Genomic DNA, 17979 nt, shown 5'->3' on the forward strand with positions numbered 1-17979 from the left:
TATGAGGACAGGCTGAGAGAGTTGGAGTTGTTCAGCCTGGAGAAGAGAAGGCTCCGGGGAGACCTTATAGCTGCCTTCCAATACCTAAAGGGGGCCTACAGGAAGGATGGGGAGGGACTCTTCATCAGGGAATGTAATGATAGGACATGGGTTAACGGCTTCAAACTGAAAGAGGGTAGATTTAGATTGGATATCAGGAAGAAATTCTTTACGGTAAGGGTGGTGAGGCAGTGGAACAGGTTGCCCAGGGAAGTTGTTGATGCCCCATCCCTAGAAGTGTTCAAGGCCAGGCTGGATAAGGCTTTGAGCAACCTGGTCTAGTGGGAGGTGTCCCTGCCCACAGCAGGGGGGTTGGAACTAGATGATCTTTAAGTTCCCTTCCAACCCAAACCATTCTGTGATTCTGTAAACAGAATGTAATAGATTCTGAAAGAACAGTATCATCAGATCAAGATCCACCTTGTCCCTCCCTACTGGCTGAATTGCAGTCAGTAACAAATACTTAAGGAAAGCATGCGAGAACAGAATTCCTTCAGTAAACTGTTGCTTAAGTAACCTCCCCCTCTGCATCCAGACTACCACTACCCTCCACAGCCACTGATGGACTTATCCACCAAGATTCATAAGCTTCCTTCATTTTAGAGCTGTATATATTTATGGTATATATACTATTGTCTAGCAAGGAGTTCTAGAATTTAAATAAGCATCCAATTAAAAAGTTTTTATTCCCTAAATATTGCATTTTATTATTTTCCATAATACTGGAACCAGGAAGCACCAACAGAAGTGCTGAACTCTGTTCCTCCTGGCCTTTCACGCACTATGAATTTCAGAGCTCTATCACATTCTCTCTGCGCAGCTCTCACATTTTCTTTTTCAACCTGAAAAATACTGTTCTAACAAAGCTTTTCTACATGGAAACTATTTCACTGTAAAACCTGCTCTGCTACAATCTCTCGTTAACAACCAAGGAAACTCATTACCATTTCTTATCCTTGTAAACATTAGGGGATAAATCTATTCAATCTCTTATGAAAACTTAGCAAAACATAAATTGTATTTCCAGACTGAAGGTGGATCATACTTACAGATAAATAAACTGCAGAAAACCATATGAAAACGAGAAATATTTCAGCAGCAAAAATAAGATTAAGATTAAAAGACAACTACGTCTCACCAACATGTCTGTCAAACTCAGTTCAAATCAACATTTCTTGTTTTTTTCTTGTATTATATCACTAATAAAATCATCTTGCAAATAACTGAGCTATGCATATCTTCCACTATTCAGTATCTTCTTGTCCACTGTCTTAACAACTGAACAAGTCCACTCAAATTTCTGATCCTAGGGTTAAGTTAACCATAGCTGGGAATTCAAAGCTACATAAATTCTTCTCATTAAAGTGGAATACAATAATCCAGAGAAAAGTCAGTAGGTGTCACCTTCATCAAGGTTCATCTACTGTGATCTTCTGCCCAATTTTAGAAGCTGCAGTTTAATCAGCCCATTATATGAAAAACTTCTAATGAGATATAATAACATCTATCTTGTCTAGGAATGACTTGAACAAAATTACAGTGATGTTCAGCTCCATGGAGTTTGTGAATTCCCTCTCAAAACCATTAAGAAAACAGCCCCTAAAAGACGTTTGACAGAATTCTGTTTCATAGGTCTGAAGCTTTTTATCTACACATTGATAAAGATGTACTAATTAAAAAAAGATATACATACACCTTTGGGCAACTGAAGTTCAGAAAACTACTTTTTCCATCCAAATAATTAAATATGGCAGGTTATAAACTGTATCTGCACCTGCATGGTAGTTACTGCGTACCCACACTAAATTAAAGCCATCAATTTAAGAATAAAGCATTCTATTATTACCAACTCATCACTCTTTAAAATACTGCATGTTAAAAAACCCACAAATGCAGAGCTCAGAACAAATTTTAGAAAAGGCAGGTTATTATTCCATTCTTTTCCAGGCAGGCTTACATACTACGTTGAATCTAAACCATTGTATCGCAAGTTGCAGACATAAAGATTAGAGTGCCAATGATCTCAGGCCGACGCGTAAAACATAGAATGCTTCGCACTGTTTTCAGTTAAATAGCATGTCCTTTACAATTTCTTACAATTAATTGCCCCCCGGTTTTATTAGAACACTTAACCAACCCCTGAAAACACAAAGTCTAAATGTAGATTAGTAAAAATTAGAGGATAACAGAACTATGAGGAGAGATGAGTAAACGCACCTGCAGTTACAAGTTTAGCACTGCTGCCTTTGCATTCTATATCTTCCACGTTTTTGCTTGTGCTCTTTTCTTTTAAGAGAGGAACAGTATTGTCAAGAGATATGCACTTGCTGGATGCAACGTTTTCTCCACTGTCTGGCTGATTAATTCTGCTGTTAGCTTCAAGTAGAGGAGTGAAGTCCTCAGGCTGAGCAGCTTCACCGGGTTCCAGCTGAGAGGAGCTTTTAGCCTGTGACACATTCTTTGAAGACACAGGAAGAGATTCTTCATCACTGTCAAATCCAAATGGATCCTCTGTTACCTCATCTTCAACTTTGGGTTTTTTAGGAACTTCAGAAATATCTGGTTTGACACTGGGCCTCTTCTGTCCTAATTTGGCCATGAAGGTGGTTTCTCCCCATTTTGTACTAAGGGTGGTCCGTTTGTTGGAAAATACTTCGTCGAACTTGGAACTGCCGTTTCCCCCTTTCCGGCTGTAGGTCTTTCCAAATCTGGATGTCATTTTGGCTCCTGTTTCATATTCTCTGTTGGAAAAGAAAGAAGAAACATAAATTCACCAACTTTTTTGTACAAACAATTGAACTTTCATCCTTTATTGGGCCTACAAGCATGTACATTTCACATGAGCAACAGATACATCACATCATCTGCTTCTTTCTATAGACTAACTCATTTGCATGTGAATGTCATTATGTCAAAAGTTTCTACAATAAGTGATATATCTACCAGCTTAACTCAAAATTCAGCTACTTGTGGATTTATACAACAATGGCACAATGGATCCTTAAGAAAAATCTGCTATGAATGCATTATTTTTGGTATTGCTTTGCTCTAATTTTATATTTTCAAGTATAGATGGCACTGCTTTCATGAAACATCAGCAGCAAACCAAACAATATTTTCACCACATCTGAATATACAGCTCTCTGCTAGAGTCCAATAACACAGAATGGATTTAAAAAGACTCTTTGTAGTTCAATAAAAAAACCCTGTCAGAATATTTTAAGTTGCTGTAGATATTTTAAATACTAATTAATCACAAATACTGATGACAACTTCACCCCATGTTCTTCTCGCACACTCAGACTTACTGAGCAAGCATATTATTTGGTAATGTGATGCAGTTTATGCCATCTGCACAGTCATGGTCGTCGAGACTGGTACACGGCAATCCCCCATGAGTAAATCCGACTGATCAAGGGACAGGAAAAGAGAGACACTTCTCAACCCATTTCTAAGAACATGGAGGACACCTTATGCAGACCAGCATAAACCATGACTGCTTACTAGCTGTTGCAACTCTAGCCCAATTCAGTTTGGTCTTTCAGAAGAATAAAGTTTAAATATGAACAGATTAAACAGGAACACATTTAAACAGTTCCCTGCATGTGTTCTATTCCTACTTTTGTTAAATTCAAGAAGGAAGACAGACCACTTTGTTTCTTTTTCCCAAAACAAATAGTTCAACTACTGGATAAATGACAACATAAAAACAAAGCAACCATATCTGTTTTGTAAACCAGCATTTCTCTCTTTTTTTGGTCCAAACATGAATAGGAAATTGGAATTCTTTATAGTCAGTCTGAATCTAATCAAATCCATCTTTCTCTGTGAAATTACTCCCCATACTGGAGAAAAGTCTGTTAAAAACAGGGGGGACATTTCTTTAAGCTACAGAATCAAAGAAATCCAACTTTTAAACTGTTGACTGCCTTCATATAAAGTATATGAAAAATAGCACTTAAAATCATCATTAATAAACTTATCACATGATCCCCTTGTTCAAGACAACTGTTTTTATTATTATCCCCCTGAATATGTGGTACACTACCTTTCTTCCGTATTTTAGTTTTCATCTCAACACTCACAGTTTCTCAGCCTGAGGTGCTAGACTAGCTTCTGTCAAAATCGCCAACTGGTTTCCAGAAATGTCATTCTACCACTTCACTCTAGCAGGATTGTCTCACTAATAATAGTCTCCCTTTATCAGACCAGGCCAACCTTCACTTATCACATGAACTGAGCAATTCATCGGGTCTATGTCTGTGCAAATTTTAATCGAATTAAAAGTATCAAATTTGAACTTCAGAAGTTTACCAGTCAGATGGTGTTGCAATGCAGAAGAGATACAGGAACAACCACTTTGGGAAACACTCTTCTCCCCAGCAGTTTAGCAGATGGATGGTAAAGGCATGGGCTTATCTACCACCCAGAATTCTGCTGTGAAACACCATTCTGCAAACTGCTTCTGGTTGCTCCTAGTAGATATTACTCTTTAACCCCATCTCCATCCTCTTTATTCCCCCCACAGTGTCATCGGCCTACTCTGTGCTGCTCCAAACAGATCGTTGCCAAACTACCTTTTGTTTGTTGCTCCACTGTGCTCTATTTTCCAGAGCAAAACTGAAACTTCCCTGCATCTTTTAGAAAATGAACAGCAAAACAAATCCATCTTAGTAGTTTCATTTTGCTGATGCTTGAAAATACTTATAACAGTAACCAACATGTTTTATACCAGAAAGGACAGTTTTTACAGCTATAGAAACTAAAGTGAAATATTTATTAAAATCTCAGTTCCTCTATAATTCCTACGGAAAAAAAATGAATTCACTTCATTAGCACATTTTACTCCCCGAAACCCTGACTCAAGTAAGTATTTCCAACACTGCATTTCCAGCATCTGCAAAAGTAATGGCAGAGTTAAATTGTGACTTGTGGCTTGCAGTTTTAAGAAGATTCTCATAGACAAGAGGACTTCGTTTTCAGAAAGTAGAGCTCCTCAATCTACATTTTCCTATTTATAAGTTTAAAAATTAAGATAGTCTCATAAGAAGTTTTGAATCAAAATGTCAAAACTCAAAAAAATGACACAAACAGGTTAAAGGATGAGTATTAGGAAAATATACGCTATGCTATAAACTCATATCTGAGTGAGATTAAAGACAACAAAATACACATGTACCTCCTTACACAAGAACATCACAGAACAGGATTTTAATCTTTACTTAGAATACTCCCTTGCTTTTCGCTGAGCGTGAAATAAAAAAACTTGGCCAATTTCACTCTCTTTCCACTCCCTGCCTCTCTCTCCTGCATTATGCTGCGATATTTGAAGCAGTGCAAGAAACGTAAACACAAACAAAAACCCGAAACGTAATTCTCCCGCATTTCCCAGAGCGAACTCGGCGGACCAGCCAGACATCAAAAACCCGATTAATTCCCCAGAAAGCCCATCAGCCCATCCCGACTCATCCCTCCTCTCTACACCGTTCCTCTTACATAATCAAAGGAAAGAAAAATAGGTTAAATGCACGGAGGCAGAAGAAGCTGATGAAATCCCACGGTGACAGTTTCTTTTTTCCTCCCTCCCCCAGCGGCGGGGAGGGCGGGGGGGGGGGAAGGGGCAGCTAGCGGAACCGGGTCACCCCACCGTGCACGCCCGGCGATTTCTGATGTCATTTCCCTTCCTCCCCGGCCCCCTCCCCCCCCCGCCCCGCAGGAAAACCAACCCCATTACACAAGTCCGCGGACCGCCGAGCAGCCCTGCGGCCCGGGGCGAGCGGCGGAGGCCGCCGCCGGCCTGGCAGGCCGCACCCCCCGCTCCGCCCCGGCCCGCACTTCACCCCCGAGCAAAGTCCTGCCGCTCCCGCCCCGAAAACTTCCCGGCGGGCCGGGGGTGGCCGCGGCTGCTCCCCCCACGCCCCGCCAGGCCGCCGCCGCCCCCACCACCGCCCCGGAAGCGGGGGACAGCGAAGGGGGCAGCGGCCGGGCTCCGGCCCCCCGGGGCCTGCTCCGCGGCCCGCACAGGCCTCGGGGGCCGGGCGGCCGCTCCCGGCTGCACGTTCGCCCAGCACCTACCTCGGCGTCGGTTGTGGCAGCAGGGGCGGGCAGGCGGGCGGACGGTGCCGGGCGCGGGCCCGGCGCGTTCCGGGCGGCGCCGCGGATGTGGCTCTCGCCGCGGTTTCTGGCCGCCGATCTGCCGCCTGCGAAAAGCGCTCGCCGACGGGACACCACCGCCGCCGGCGGCGGCAGCAGCAGCAGCAGCACCCTTCTCCCGGAGTGGTGCGGACGTTAGGGCCCCCGCCGCCGCCTCCTCCGGCGCCGCTTCCTCCGCGCCGGGATTATCGCCGCTCTCGGGACGGGGCCCGGGACCATCTCTCCGCCATTTGCCCCGCTCCTTCCGTCACTGCGCGTCCCACGCCCGGCCGCCGCCGCCCAGCCAATCGCACCCCGCCTTACTCAACCGACGGCGCCGCCGCCGCTGCGCATGCGCCCCACTGCCGCCGGCCCTCCCCGCGCGGCGCCTGCCGGGAGCTGTAGTTCGCAACCCGGCGCGGGCCTGGGGCGAGCGGGGGCCGCCCCTCCCGGCACCGGGGCCCGCCAAGCCCCAGGGAGCCGCCGGCCGGGCCCGCGCCGCCCTGGGCCCGGTGGCCTGAGGCGGCCGCGATGACGCGGCCTGGCGGGACGCGCCGCGGCCTCCGCTGAAGGCGGGGGCAGCCGGACCCGCCGGCGGCAGCCCCACCAGGCCGCGGGTCGCGTCGGGGGTCTCGGTGCAGCGCAGCCCCGGCCCGGCGGCAGGAGGGAGCCGGAGCGGGCAGAGCTTAGGTCGAAACCCTCCCTGGGAGTCCGGGGAGGCGGCGGGCACCCAACCAGCCCGATGGCGAGTCCATGAAAAGTTTGTTAGGCCAAGCAGCGGCAGCCGCCCCCCGGGAAAGGAGCCCCGGCCGCTCCGGGCAGCACTTATCCGTACTCACAGTGGTTGCACTGTCCCCAGCCTTTACACCCACTCCGGGGAGCAAACGTGCTCTGCAGAGAACTCCCATGGAAGGAAGAGAGAGCGCGCAGGCTGCAAAGTAGAGGCTTTCACATGCTCCTACTTCCACAAGCACCGGCTTATACAAACCAGTTACATCCACCCACGTAGATTATATTTATGCACACCTTTGAGAGTGTAATTAACAGTACACTTCTATGTAGAGTCAAAAAAAACTCCACGGAGATTGTGTCATACAGCACATACGTATAGGCATCAAACAATCATCAAATCCACTATTTTACATTCTGTAAGCAGTACTTTGTAAAATGCTTGTGGAGTAGAAAACTAGGGATGCGCTACTACAAAAGCAATGCATTAAAAAAGAACATCACTCTCACAGATGTAGTTTGGGAATTTTTAAGAGGAACAAGAAGCTTGGGGGGGGGGGGGGGAAGGCAAAAAAACCCCAGCCTTCTACAACCTTAGAACCTAAAATGGTTTCACAACACATGTGATCATACTTGCCATCTATCATTTGAGGAAAGGTTTTAAAATACAGGTCCCAAATGCCAAAAAAAACCCCAAAAACTTTAAAGAGCCCAATTTCACTGCATAGAAGAGGTTGGAGTTGTTTTGATACTTCTATTTAAGAAACATTACTTTTTTTTTTTTCCCTCTTAATTTTACCGAATGCAAAATTACTGGCTTTCACTAAGGAGATGCAAAACTATAGTTTTGTTTAGCGACTCAAGTAAATTGAATTTTGGCCTTAACCTGGTACCTACTGATGTGTGGGGTAGCTTTTAGGAATCACTTCTGAAGAACAAACACACTCTGAATGTGCTTTCTAAAGCCAGTATACAACTGGTGCTAGAGAAAGTGAGGATAAAACAGAGTGGGCCTTGTGATGAGATGTACAAGCTTGATTTGAGATACAGTTGAGGTTTGTGTGGTGTTTCAAAGGCAGCTTACAAGTCTATCTATATCTAACCACTCAGTTACTGAAGAGCTACTGAAAACAGGTTACAAATTTTAAAATACATAAATTGAATACAAAAAGTGAGAAGATTTTTTTTTTCCTGAGAGTATTCTTGTATCACAGCTACTAATTCAGTTTGTTTAAACTTCAAGAGTATAATAGATAGCTAAACCAGTTTGAGATTTGCATACTATTGCGTGAGTCTAAAAGTCTAATTTGGTGACTGATATGTCAGACAAAGAGGGAAAAACCCAAAAACCTGTGAGAGCTCAGAATACTTTCAGGCTCTGTGGAGTTCCTCAACATTAAAAAAGTTTGTCCTGAGGACCAGAAAAATTGAAGAATATGGCCAGAGTAAAGAAGTGGCACCAAGAAACTATTTGGAAATCGTTTGCATTTGGATATAAAGTTAAGAGTTGAAATTAAATTAAAAACGTTTCTAACTTAAAGCCTGGACTACACAGGTCACTTAAACAGTAATTTAGAGAATTTTGCAGTATAGTGATAGTAACTGGATGTCACTTGAAAGCTCTCACACACCCTATGCCTCCTGGGCTTCCTATTCCCAACCGTATTTTCAGTCTTTGTAGAATCTCCATACAGAGTAATCTAGAACAGTGCAGATTCATGGTCATGACGGAATTTCACATGACTAACAGAGGATAAATTAAACTCATATATGTACTGCCTATCCTATCTTGGGTATCAGCAGAAGCCTGTAAGTCTAATAAGACCTTTTACATAGATGACAATGGAAAACAAACATTGTTATGTTCAAAAACAGCAGAGACTGGCCAATTTTTCTGCGCCTGACTTACTTTAGATACTTTTGAAAATTTCACACCTTGTGACTTAATAAGCTCGGCAATTAACATGCTAAGCTTTGCTATTTCTGTTTTCATCTGGCTTACCTCAAATATGCAAGTACCAAGACAGGGCAAATAAAAGCCAAATCCCATTTACGTTTGGCAGTAGGTAAATTTAATTCTCAAAGAGGAGGGAATTCAACAGGCATCTTAGGCTTTTTGTGGAATTCTATTATTGATAGTCGCCATCTCCCTTCACAAACAAACCAAAACCCAACCATACAAAACCCTTCACAAAAAAGCAGCACACAAAACACTCCAGTTTGGCATTTGCCTCCATAAGAACAGCAGTGGGAGGGAAGCAGCCATCTTACAATTTTAGCTTTTCCATCTTAAAAACTTCTCTGGGAAAGCCTACAGCTCCCTATCACGTTCCATTACTCCCCCCACCAAAAGAAACTAGCATCTTTACTATTTATTATAAAGCCAGAAATCACTGACAAACACAGCTCAAATACATCAAAGCTGGAGATAAGAGAGATAGAAGTGTAACAGTAGAAGGAACATATAAGGACAGAACAGTTATTTGGATACATCACATCTTAATAGACTCTAGAACCCTCCCAGTTCTCTTTTTGAGGTTCTGTGCTGAGATCTCCACAGGGGGAACAACACAGACTTTTCAAAATGAGCTGTAGCCTGGTAAGGAGCCTTTCACGTAATTCAGTCTTGAGGCAGCCATTGAAACATTTGAAAATTTGAGTTTCTTTCAAAAGAAAAATGAGGCAATGCAGTAGGAAAATTGAAGGTTTCCCATGCAGCGGATACGCTGGGGGGAGATGGAGACAGTCATATCCTTCCGGAAGCTGTCAGGAAGGTTTCTTAGTGCTGCCTCATGGACAAAAACAAGCATTTGACAGTAACATCAACTAAAAGTGAGACTTCAAACAGACTTTAAAAGGACCATAGCACTTCATATCAAGTACATGAATTAACAGCATAATGCATCCTCGCTCAATTCCTTCCCCCTCAAACAGGAGAATAAGCTCAATATTCTTTTGCCCATTGCCCTGCTTCCCTGTGAATCACCACCCCGGCAGCAAATAGTAACTCACAGGAAGGGTCTCCCCATTCTCCTCATGCCCAGACCACTCCCCTCAGTCCACTCAGCATCTTCTCCTTCACCTCTTCCCCATTCTTATGGGTCTCAGCCCAGTCACTATTTGCCTCCCAAGTTCTCTCCAGCTTCCTTTAGTACTTTCTTCCTTGCCTCTTGTCCAGGTGGGAAGAGATGGGGGAGAAGAGGATGTCCTGCTGTTCTTGCTGCACTCACAGCTGCTGCAGTGCTTTCATGTCCCAATTAGTGCCACTTAAAATGCTAAACATTTCAGTATGCTTTGCCTTTTCTTTGCAGAACATCAGTCTCCTCCTGTTCCTGTCCTTCAAGTGTCACACGGCAAGCAAGGGTGAGAACACTCAGGGCTTTGCCATTTTGCTTCACTGGGGCTAAAATTTCCCCCTTGCTATTTGCATAGCAAAGATGAAGGGAGGGTCAAGAGACACATTAAGTAACTAATTACCATGCTTTAGTCAACCTCTCTGAAACAGCTCTGAAAATAGTCATTTATACATTAGTATCACTACTAATGCGTGCTGGAGGAAGTTCAGCACCAGCAGCAGCATGGGAGTGGGCGAGAACAGCTGGGTTGCACTGAGAGCTGCAGGGGCCCGATCAGAGCAGACCACAAGGCAGAATGTACAGGCTGGGGAGGGAAGGGGAGGTCTGCAACCCAGTGTACAGGGAAGTGTGATTTTCTGTCAAGAATATAGCTTTTCTTAGTGAGGTATTTCCAATGGGTAGCATACTGCTTATTTCTGACTGCACCCTGAAAAGTAAGACTGAAAGGCATTCAAATAGGGGATCTTTATACAGTTTCAGATCATATTTTTCAGTGTTTGCATCATATTGTAGCTGTCTTCTCATTTGAGGTGGTCAAACCAAGGCATTAAGTTAAGTAACTGAAAGGTTAAAACAAGCATCACTGGACAGAGCAGCAGAGGGCCAGTTCTCTGTGATGAAAAAAAAAGGACTTCCCCAGATTGTGGCACTAACAAATCAGACCCAGGCAGCTAGAAGAAAAAGTTGCACTACTCCACCTTCTCTCCAGCCTGCACACCCATCTGTTGCAATCATGAGAGAGGCAGCATCGTCTCTGCAATGTAACAGCCTCTGGAAAGACTAGTTTTACTTGATGAACCAACAACAGTCATTCACCTACGGCTAAGTTCTCAGTGGTTGTTCTGTGCAGGCTTTTTTCCCTAGGTGATCAGCCTGCAAGTCTACTGGAAAAACCTGTAGCAAAATACTAGTGGGAAAAGCACAAAGTAGCTTTCACCTTGTTATAATTGTCAGGGTCAGAACTTTATTCTGCCATGCAGTTTATCTCAGCAAGCTCTGCTGACAAAGTAACCACCTGTGCTGCTTCCCATGAAGGTTTTACAACATGCCAAGGTGTTTCAGGAAAAAAAAAACAAAACAACCCTTGTGTGCAGTAAGGATGCAGCCTAACTTTAAAAGCAGCAAGGGAAGTCTAGGTTCTTTGGTCAGGTAAAGTTTCCATTGTGTTGTTATGAAATAAAAGGGGGCTGACTCTCTCAAATGCCAGAGACTTGTTGCAGCCTTATAGGAGGACCAGAGTCAATACCAACCTTATCATCTCCCTGAAGTTTTGTTTTGGTTTTTTTTTTTTTTTTTTAATTCTTTTAAGTACTTATTGTCTCACATTATTATTGAATTTATGTCTGTCTTCATGGTAGCAGCCCTGAAGGAAAGCTACCAAAAATGCAAGAGCATAGTGCTTGTTGGGGAAGGGCAAACATGGGAACACAACAAGCAACTAGCATTTTAAATTGTTCTTATAAAGAGTTCATTGGTGGGACTCTCATTATCCTATTCTATTCCTCCTCCAGCAACAGGGTAGCAGCCATTTCTGTTGCTTATTTTGCTAATTTGCTTCCCTCACCAGTTTAAAAAGGCCTTGTGTGTGACCAACACTTATGCTTTATGTTCCTTTGTCCTCTTAGTTTTGATTACTAGGTTTGTGTGTGGCTCTTATATGCAGATGCTATAATCACTCAGTTCCCTTTTGAGTTTTTATTTACAAGATTTTTGTTCTCACCTCTGTATTTCCCAAGTACTTGTTTGTACTTTTTAGAAAGAGTAGAACTTGGCCAGTAATTAAGTACTTCTAACTCAGCAGTTACAAAACATTAAACCATAGCAATATCAGGTCAAACTACTAAGCTGCTACACTGATACCAGTATGCGTGGTCTTTGGGCGTTGTGTGTTATGATACAAAGAACAGCAACATAAACTGCAACTGGAAAAAGAGAATCCACGGAGAATTACAACTTGCAGGACTAAGGAGGACTGAATGGACATGTCCCTGAAAGTCATGGCAGACTAAATGAACTATCTAGCAAATTAAGTTGATAAAATGAAAGTTAAAAAAAAAATAATTAAATGAGGGTGGGAAGGTAGGAGGCAACAAATTATCAGTTAGTGACTTCATTAGTTTCTTGCCAGAATTCAGCCCTGAACAAATTACTTTCACCTTTATTCAAATTACAATGCAGAACCACAAAAAAAGCTGCAACGTCTTCTGCCTGTTGCACAAGACTGGTACATGGAGGGCTATACATCATGCCAGTTCTGCAATCCTGTCCGCACTTAACAGGGTTCACTGTGTACAACGTACCCATGTTCTGTGGAGTGGTCAAAGATCATCCTACAGCATGCAATAGAGTGCCTGTTAACGAGTGAGTGGTGGCAGAGTACTTCAGAAATTTATTTAAAGAAGATAACAAAAGGCTAAAACCAGCCTGTGTATTGACTGGTTCTTTAGACATATCAAAGACATGACTCATTATTGGATCTAGCAACAGAACAGGCAGTGCATTTACTGTCCAAAAGAACATTATTATCCTAAAAATAGATTGGCCTGCAGCAGCCTCCTTATGCGATAGTGGCATGCTACTGGATGTGCGACCTTGAATTTCAGAGATAAAAGTTTACTGTGTACCACAGTCACTTCTTGGTAAACATTTGAAAGAGACGGGAGGAATGTACTGATGCAAGAGCTTAGGCTCAAACTAAGACTGCTTCAACTAACTCAAAATGTCTCCCTTGTGGTTTTCATAAAGAAAAAGTCTTTTACCATACCTGGGGGAAAAATAAAACCTAACTCCCCTTTTATCTTTTGATGTATGATATCAAGTGGCTTCAACATTATGTGTTAGCCACAAATGTCTACTTTGTACTTTTTTATGCCTTTCAGATACCAAACACCTGAGCATACCTGAAAGCGCATTTCAATCAAAATACCTTTGCTGATCACCTGTCTAGCAAACACATAGCAGACAAGAACTACAGTTCATTAAAATAGAAAAGTCATTCCATGTTCTACTTCAGTTCAATCCTAAGCAGTCTCGTTCAGCACAGTGCTGTGTCTTCTAATGCAAGGTGTAGGAAGCAAGATCCATATCTTCAGAAACACATCCATGTAATAAAGTACAAGTGCATAAAACTAATGACATCTGATTATATAGATTCTTTGGAAGTAATTTACACTTAAGACCGGAAGAAAAACACATCTGACATCAGTATGACCATACTGCTTATTTCCAGACTTAGGTACCTACAGACACCAGAAGTGGAGCTTCCACTAGTTTTCCCCCCCAAATGCTTTCTCAGTCTTAGAGAGCTGCTCTGTGGCTGATGGGTCCTTCCTGTCCCATTCAGTTCCCAGACTGTGTAATTTTCAGCACAGGTGCCAAAAAAAATTTGAAGATTTTTGTCTTTTGGGCTGATTTTACATCTTCTTCCCCCACCCCCAAAATGGAAGATTGGGCAAAGGCTGAGTAATCATACAGGCACTGCTAACTGGCTTCACCTTTGGACTGAATAATCACTTTGGTCATTATCAGCTTGGACCAGATTCAGGCATACTGCAGAGGAAAAAAAAAAAGTCTGAATTTTTGCTCAATCCATTGAGTTATCCACCAACAGTTATCAGTAGCTGAGACAGGAAAAAAGCATATTTGAAACAGCATTGATTGCAGTTTTTCATTTTTAGTGGATGTACATCAATACGTACAAATACCAAACATTTCTCTATGAAATAAAGGTTCAATTAAGCAGAAAAGATGTTTCAAAGTAACAATAGCTCTCTGCTGGGCTCCAGTGACATCTACTGGTAAATAAAGAAGTTACCAAACATTTCTTGAAAATGCAGAACCATTAATTTATGCACCTGCCCTTAGGATCACTAATACATTTTTTTTTTGGCAGCTCAGGCTAAGAACTATGCTACAATTTGGTTTTACAGTTAATGAAACATTTTGTGTTTATTTTTCAAAATAGAATTTTGACTCCATCTGCTTATTAACTACTTGGAACTGTATTTTTATCACTCTAATGATATCGTCAAGTCATACATTTTGCTACTGGCAGCAGTACATTAAAATAGTCTAGTGGATTTTTGGCTTAGAGTACACCGGGACGTGTCTCCAACAATTTCCTTAGTCATTTCATTAATATAACTATAGTCAAAAAGTAAATAATTTAATACATCTTCATGTGCTTTCAAATGCATGCATTTTAGCATGGATTCCCAAAGTTAAAGTCTCATCAGTAGCACAAACAGCTGAGATCATGGTTTTCCTTCTGACAAATCCCTGCTGTTTGTAGTGCTGAACTAGTTTGTCACAGCTGTATTAGTCTTGTAGGTCATACAGGTATTTCTGAACAAAACTTCAGCCACTTGTAAAAGAATACATACCAATAAATCTCCTAAAAGATCGTTGGGAGTCATGTTCGCTCCCCACCCCCCCCCCTTCACATTAAGTGTTTTGTGCTTTCTTTTTCTGTTAGGCAATACAAAACTCAGCTTTCTTATCCTCCTGCCGTGAGATTTTAAAATTAGGATGAGGTCTAGAGAACTCCTTCTGGAAGGCTTTTATCAATGGCAAAACAGAGGGAATAGCCCATTTCCAGGACCGTGATTCAAATAAGGTATTTCCAGTGGCCTTTTAGCAAAAACTGGAACAAGCGGCTCTTGGGGAAATAGTTGTAGCTGTCACATTTCTACATGCCTTTCTGATCAGATAACGCATCCAAGGGTAACCAATTTCCTTTTCAGATACTTGAGATATTTTGTTTAGGAAAAGAGAGTATTCCTGTGCATCTTTCAAGTTATCCAACTACAACTCTTCAAAAAAAAACCCCAAACACGATGCAAGGCTTTACACACTGAAAACAGAGGTAATATGCATGATGTGCATTCACAGACACAGCAGCTGCCAGGTGGAACATGCAGAATCAATGCAACACACAGAAGCGGTACTACTGCTCTGTGCAGCAGACTAATACCTCCATCTACCATTAGGCTCCACTATGTAAGCTAGTTCATTGGATGGACGTGAATATTTCTGTTTAAGATAATTTGTGATCAAGGGTTTCCTTCTGAGGTTGACAGGGAAGTAACATATGCAAAGTTTTTAAACCACAGTCTCACCAAACAATTGGCAATAAACATCACTGATATAGGTCAAGCCATTCACATTTCATGAGGAAACTTTGCCCTTACTACCTCTGGCAGGCTTAGAGTTGTCTCTGTTTCGCCTCTAACATTGAGGCACTTTCAGATACGGCTGAGCAAAGCTAGATGCTCCAAATAAGCTTTTGAACTCTTTGTCCTGCAAATCCTTCCTTCAAGGAACTGAAGCTTCCTGTCCAAAAGCCTGTTTTGGTAAAGTTTGCCAGTTTCCAGTGCAAACTCTCCCAAGACAACAAAAATGCTGTATGGAGTGGCAAGAAAGCATGGCAATGAGCACCAACCAGCACCATAAATCAGCACACCTCACAAAGTATCAGCCCAGGCATCTCAGAACAAAGAATGCACAGATCTCTTTGAGCACCAAAGTTTAAGTTGAAAAATAGCTCCTGACAGAGCAGATCAGACAGATTTGCACAGGCAGGAATATTTTTCTAAGTTACTGAAAAGCATGTAGACAGGTGTAAGGCAGCTTAGTTCTATGGTAGAATACTCGCCAATTAAGTGCTGATTCCAGTACTCAATAATAAAAAACTTCTAAGCTTGACTATGAAGTGATTAATTTCTAAAGGAAATGTGGAGACATTTTTATAAGTCAGGTTATAAAACTGTAAAGTGGTAGTTAAACATTGATTTTACAAACATGTCCATAAGTTTGGCTTTATAAACCTGTGCACCTAATTAGAATTAAAAGATACTGGAGAAGTTGCCGTGTGTTGCAGCTTGAAGACCTGGTAAAAGAATATTGTTCTTCATTCTTAAAATTCTCTTAAAATTGCATACATGGATGCATCAGACTTCAGCAGAGCAGAACTATGCATGACCCCATGGAAATCAGATGCTCAGATGTTACTCCCTGGTACTCTGCATTCAGGTCCTGGGTTAACTGTAACTTCTCTGAAGTACAGTGTCAGACAAACTGATAGGAAGTTGTCATGGTGACAAGCAAAGGCATATAGAAAGAGATGCATATAGAAAGGACTAGCCCATAAAAAAAAATAATCAAAGAGGCTGTGTAGTCATACCTTGACTAAACAGAGATTCACATAATAGAATATAATTATTATACCAGGATTAAAGCTTCTTGTAAATTAGATGCCAAGTTCTCCACATGTGGAGTGAAAATATTTAAATGAAATTGAGGATAATCCATCCAGTCCTCGGTCAAAGATAAGCGGGAAGCTTTTCTTGGCAAATGAAGGAAGCCCAAGTCACCTGTTTCTAAGTTTCCATTTAAACCCAGTAGTTTAAATTTCTCATTATTTCAAAAAAGACACGCCAAAAGCGATCTTTTATGTGAACAGATGCAGTGTTGTCTTCTTGAAACTGCAGGCTTAGAGGCAGATTTGTCATGCAGCTGCAGAATGAAGTCAACAAGCCTGCTCAGTTCCAGGGCTGCTATTCAGAACCTTTTGGGCAGCAGTGAAAGAAGGTCACATCAATTTCATGCTGGTTTTGCTGCTCTACAAAGATATGAGCAGCAGCAGACAGACACAAATCATGCCTAAATTGCAGGGGAGGAAGATGTGTAAAACTTGTTAGGAAAATGAGGTATGGAAGATTCAGTAGAACTTTTACACACACATCTTTTACTTTGGGGTACTTTTGGTGTCATGGCACTGCTTCTGTAATGGCCTCCACTCCAACAGAGTTACAGACATCAAGCTCCATGTGTAATTAAGAGCCACATGGGCAGGGCTCCTGTATCACTACTGGAGCATAGATTTTACAGACATCAGCCTCTGTCCCTGTCAGCAGCATTTCACCTATGGCCCACAGAGGTTCTCAGCATTGTGTTCTGCATCTGACATTGCTCCCAATTAAACAGCTGAACTATAATTCAACGCACTTGTTTTACAATATGGATTTAGCTGTAATAACAAGAGAAATTCCAACTGCGGGTACAGAAAAACCTTTTCAGGCAGGCAGGGGAACAAGTTGCCCAGAGAGGCTGTGCAGTTCCCATTCTTGAAGGTTTTCAAGGCCTAACTGGATAAAGTCCTGAGCAATCCGGTCTGACCTTAGAACTGACCCTGCTTGGAGCAGGAGCTTGGATGAGACACCTCCTGAGGTCCCTTCTCACCAGGACTATTTTGTGATTCTATGATAAACTGTACATCCAAGTTAGTGCCAAGAGATCCTTATGCTTTTTGAAAATGGCATCACATATATACACTCAAATATATTAACTTCAGCTCTCTAATACTAGCAGCTTAAATTGCAGCCCACAGAATATCTCTTTCTCTCTAACACCAATGCTGTAGGTTAGGATGGCTGCAGTGCATGAATAGGAAATACAAGTCTCAGCACTCACTGGGTTATTCAGATCAATAGAAAAAGTGTGCATGGTTAGACACTGTTTTTGCAGTATTCCAAGGGAGAGGAGAGAGAGAATTAGTAGCAATTTGGAGGTGCATGGATTGTCTTTGTTCTGCAACTACTTTATAGCATACCCTAGCATTTGGTCTTTTTTTTAAGGGTCTTGGAAATAAAGCTTGGAAAAAAGCAGTTCATTTAACAGATATCAGAATGACCATAATCAGAGTTAACCATGCTGAGATATGAAC

General features: G+C 42.3%; 1 protein-coding gene across 7 annotated transcripts in view; it reads right to left on the reverse strand.

Moving 5' to 3' along the window:
* Positions 1-17979, reverse strand: part of WAPL (WAPL cohesin release factor) — a 160712-nt gene that overhangs the window by 68083 nt on the left and 74650 nt on the right. For 3 of the 7 annotated variants that reach the window (XM_074591011.1, XM_074591010.1, XM_074591005.1), the window contains exons 1-2: positions 6115-6497; positions 2257-2780 (exon numbers count right to left, since the gene is read on the reverse strand). In XM_074591011.1, the coding sequence (XP_074447112.1) occupies positions 2257-2758 (502 nt within the window). In that variant the 5' untranslated portion in view covers positions 2759-2780; positions 6115-6497. Of the gene's footprint in view, positions 1-2256; positions 2781-5535; positions 5630-6114; positions 6498-17979 lie in introns of those variants that run through there. The other 4 variants (XM_074591007.1, XM_074591008.1, XM_074591006.1 and 1 more) reach the window with 2 other exon arrangements.

This window comes from Larus michahellis, chromosome 6, assembly GCF_964199755.1.
Source record: "Larus michahellis chromosome 6, bLarMic1.1, whole genome shotgun sequence".
In the NCBI taxonomy this organism is placed as follows: Eukaryota; Metazoa; Chordata; class Aves; order Charadriiformes; family Laridae; genus Larus; species Larus michahellis.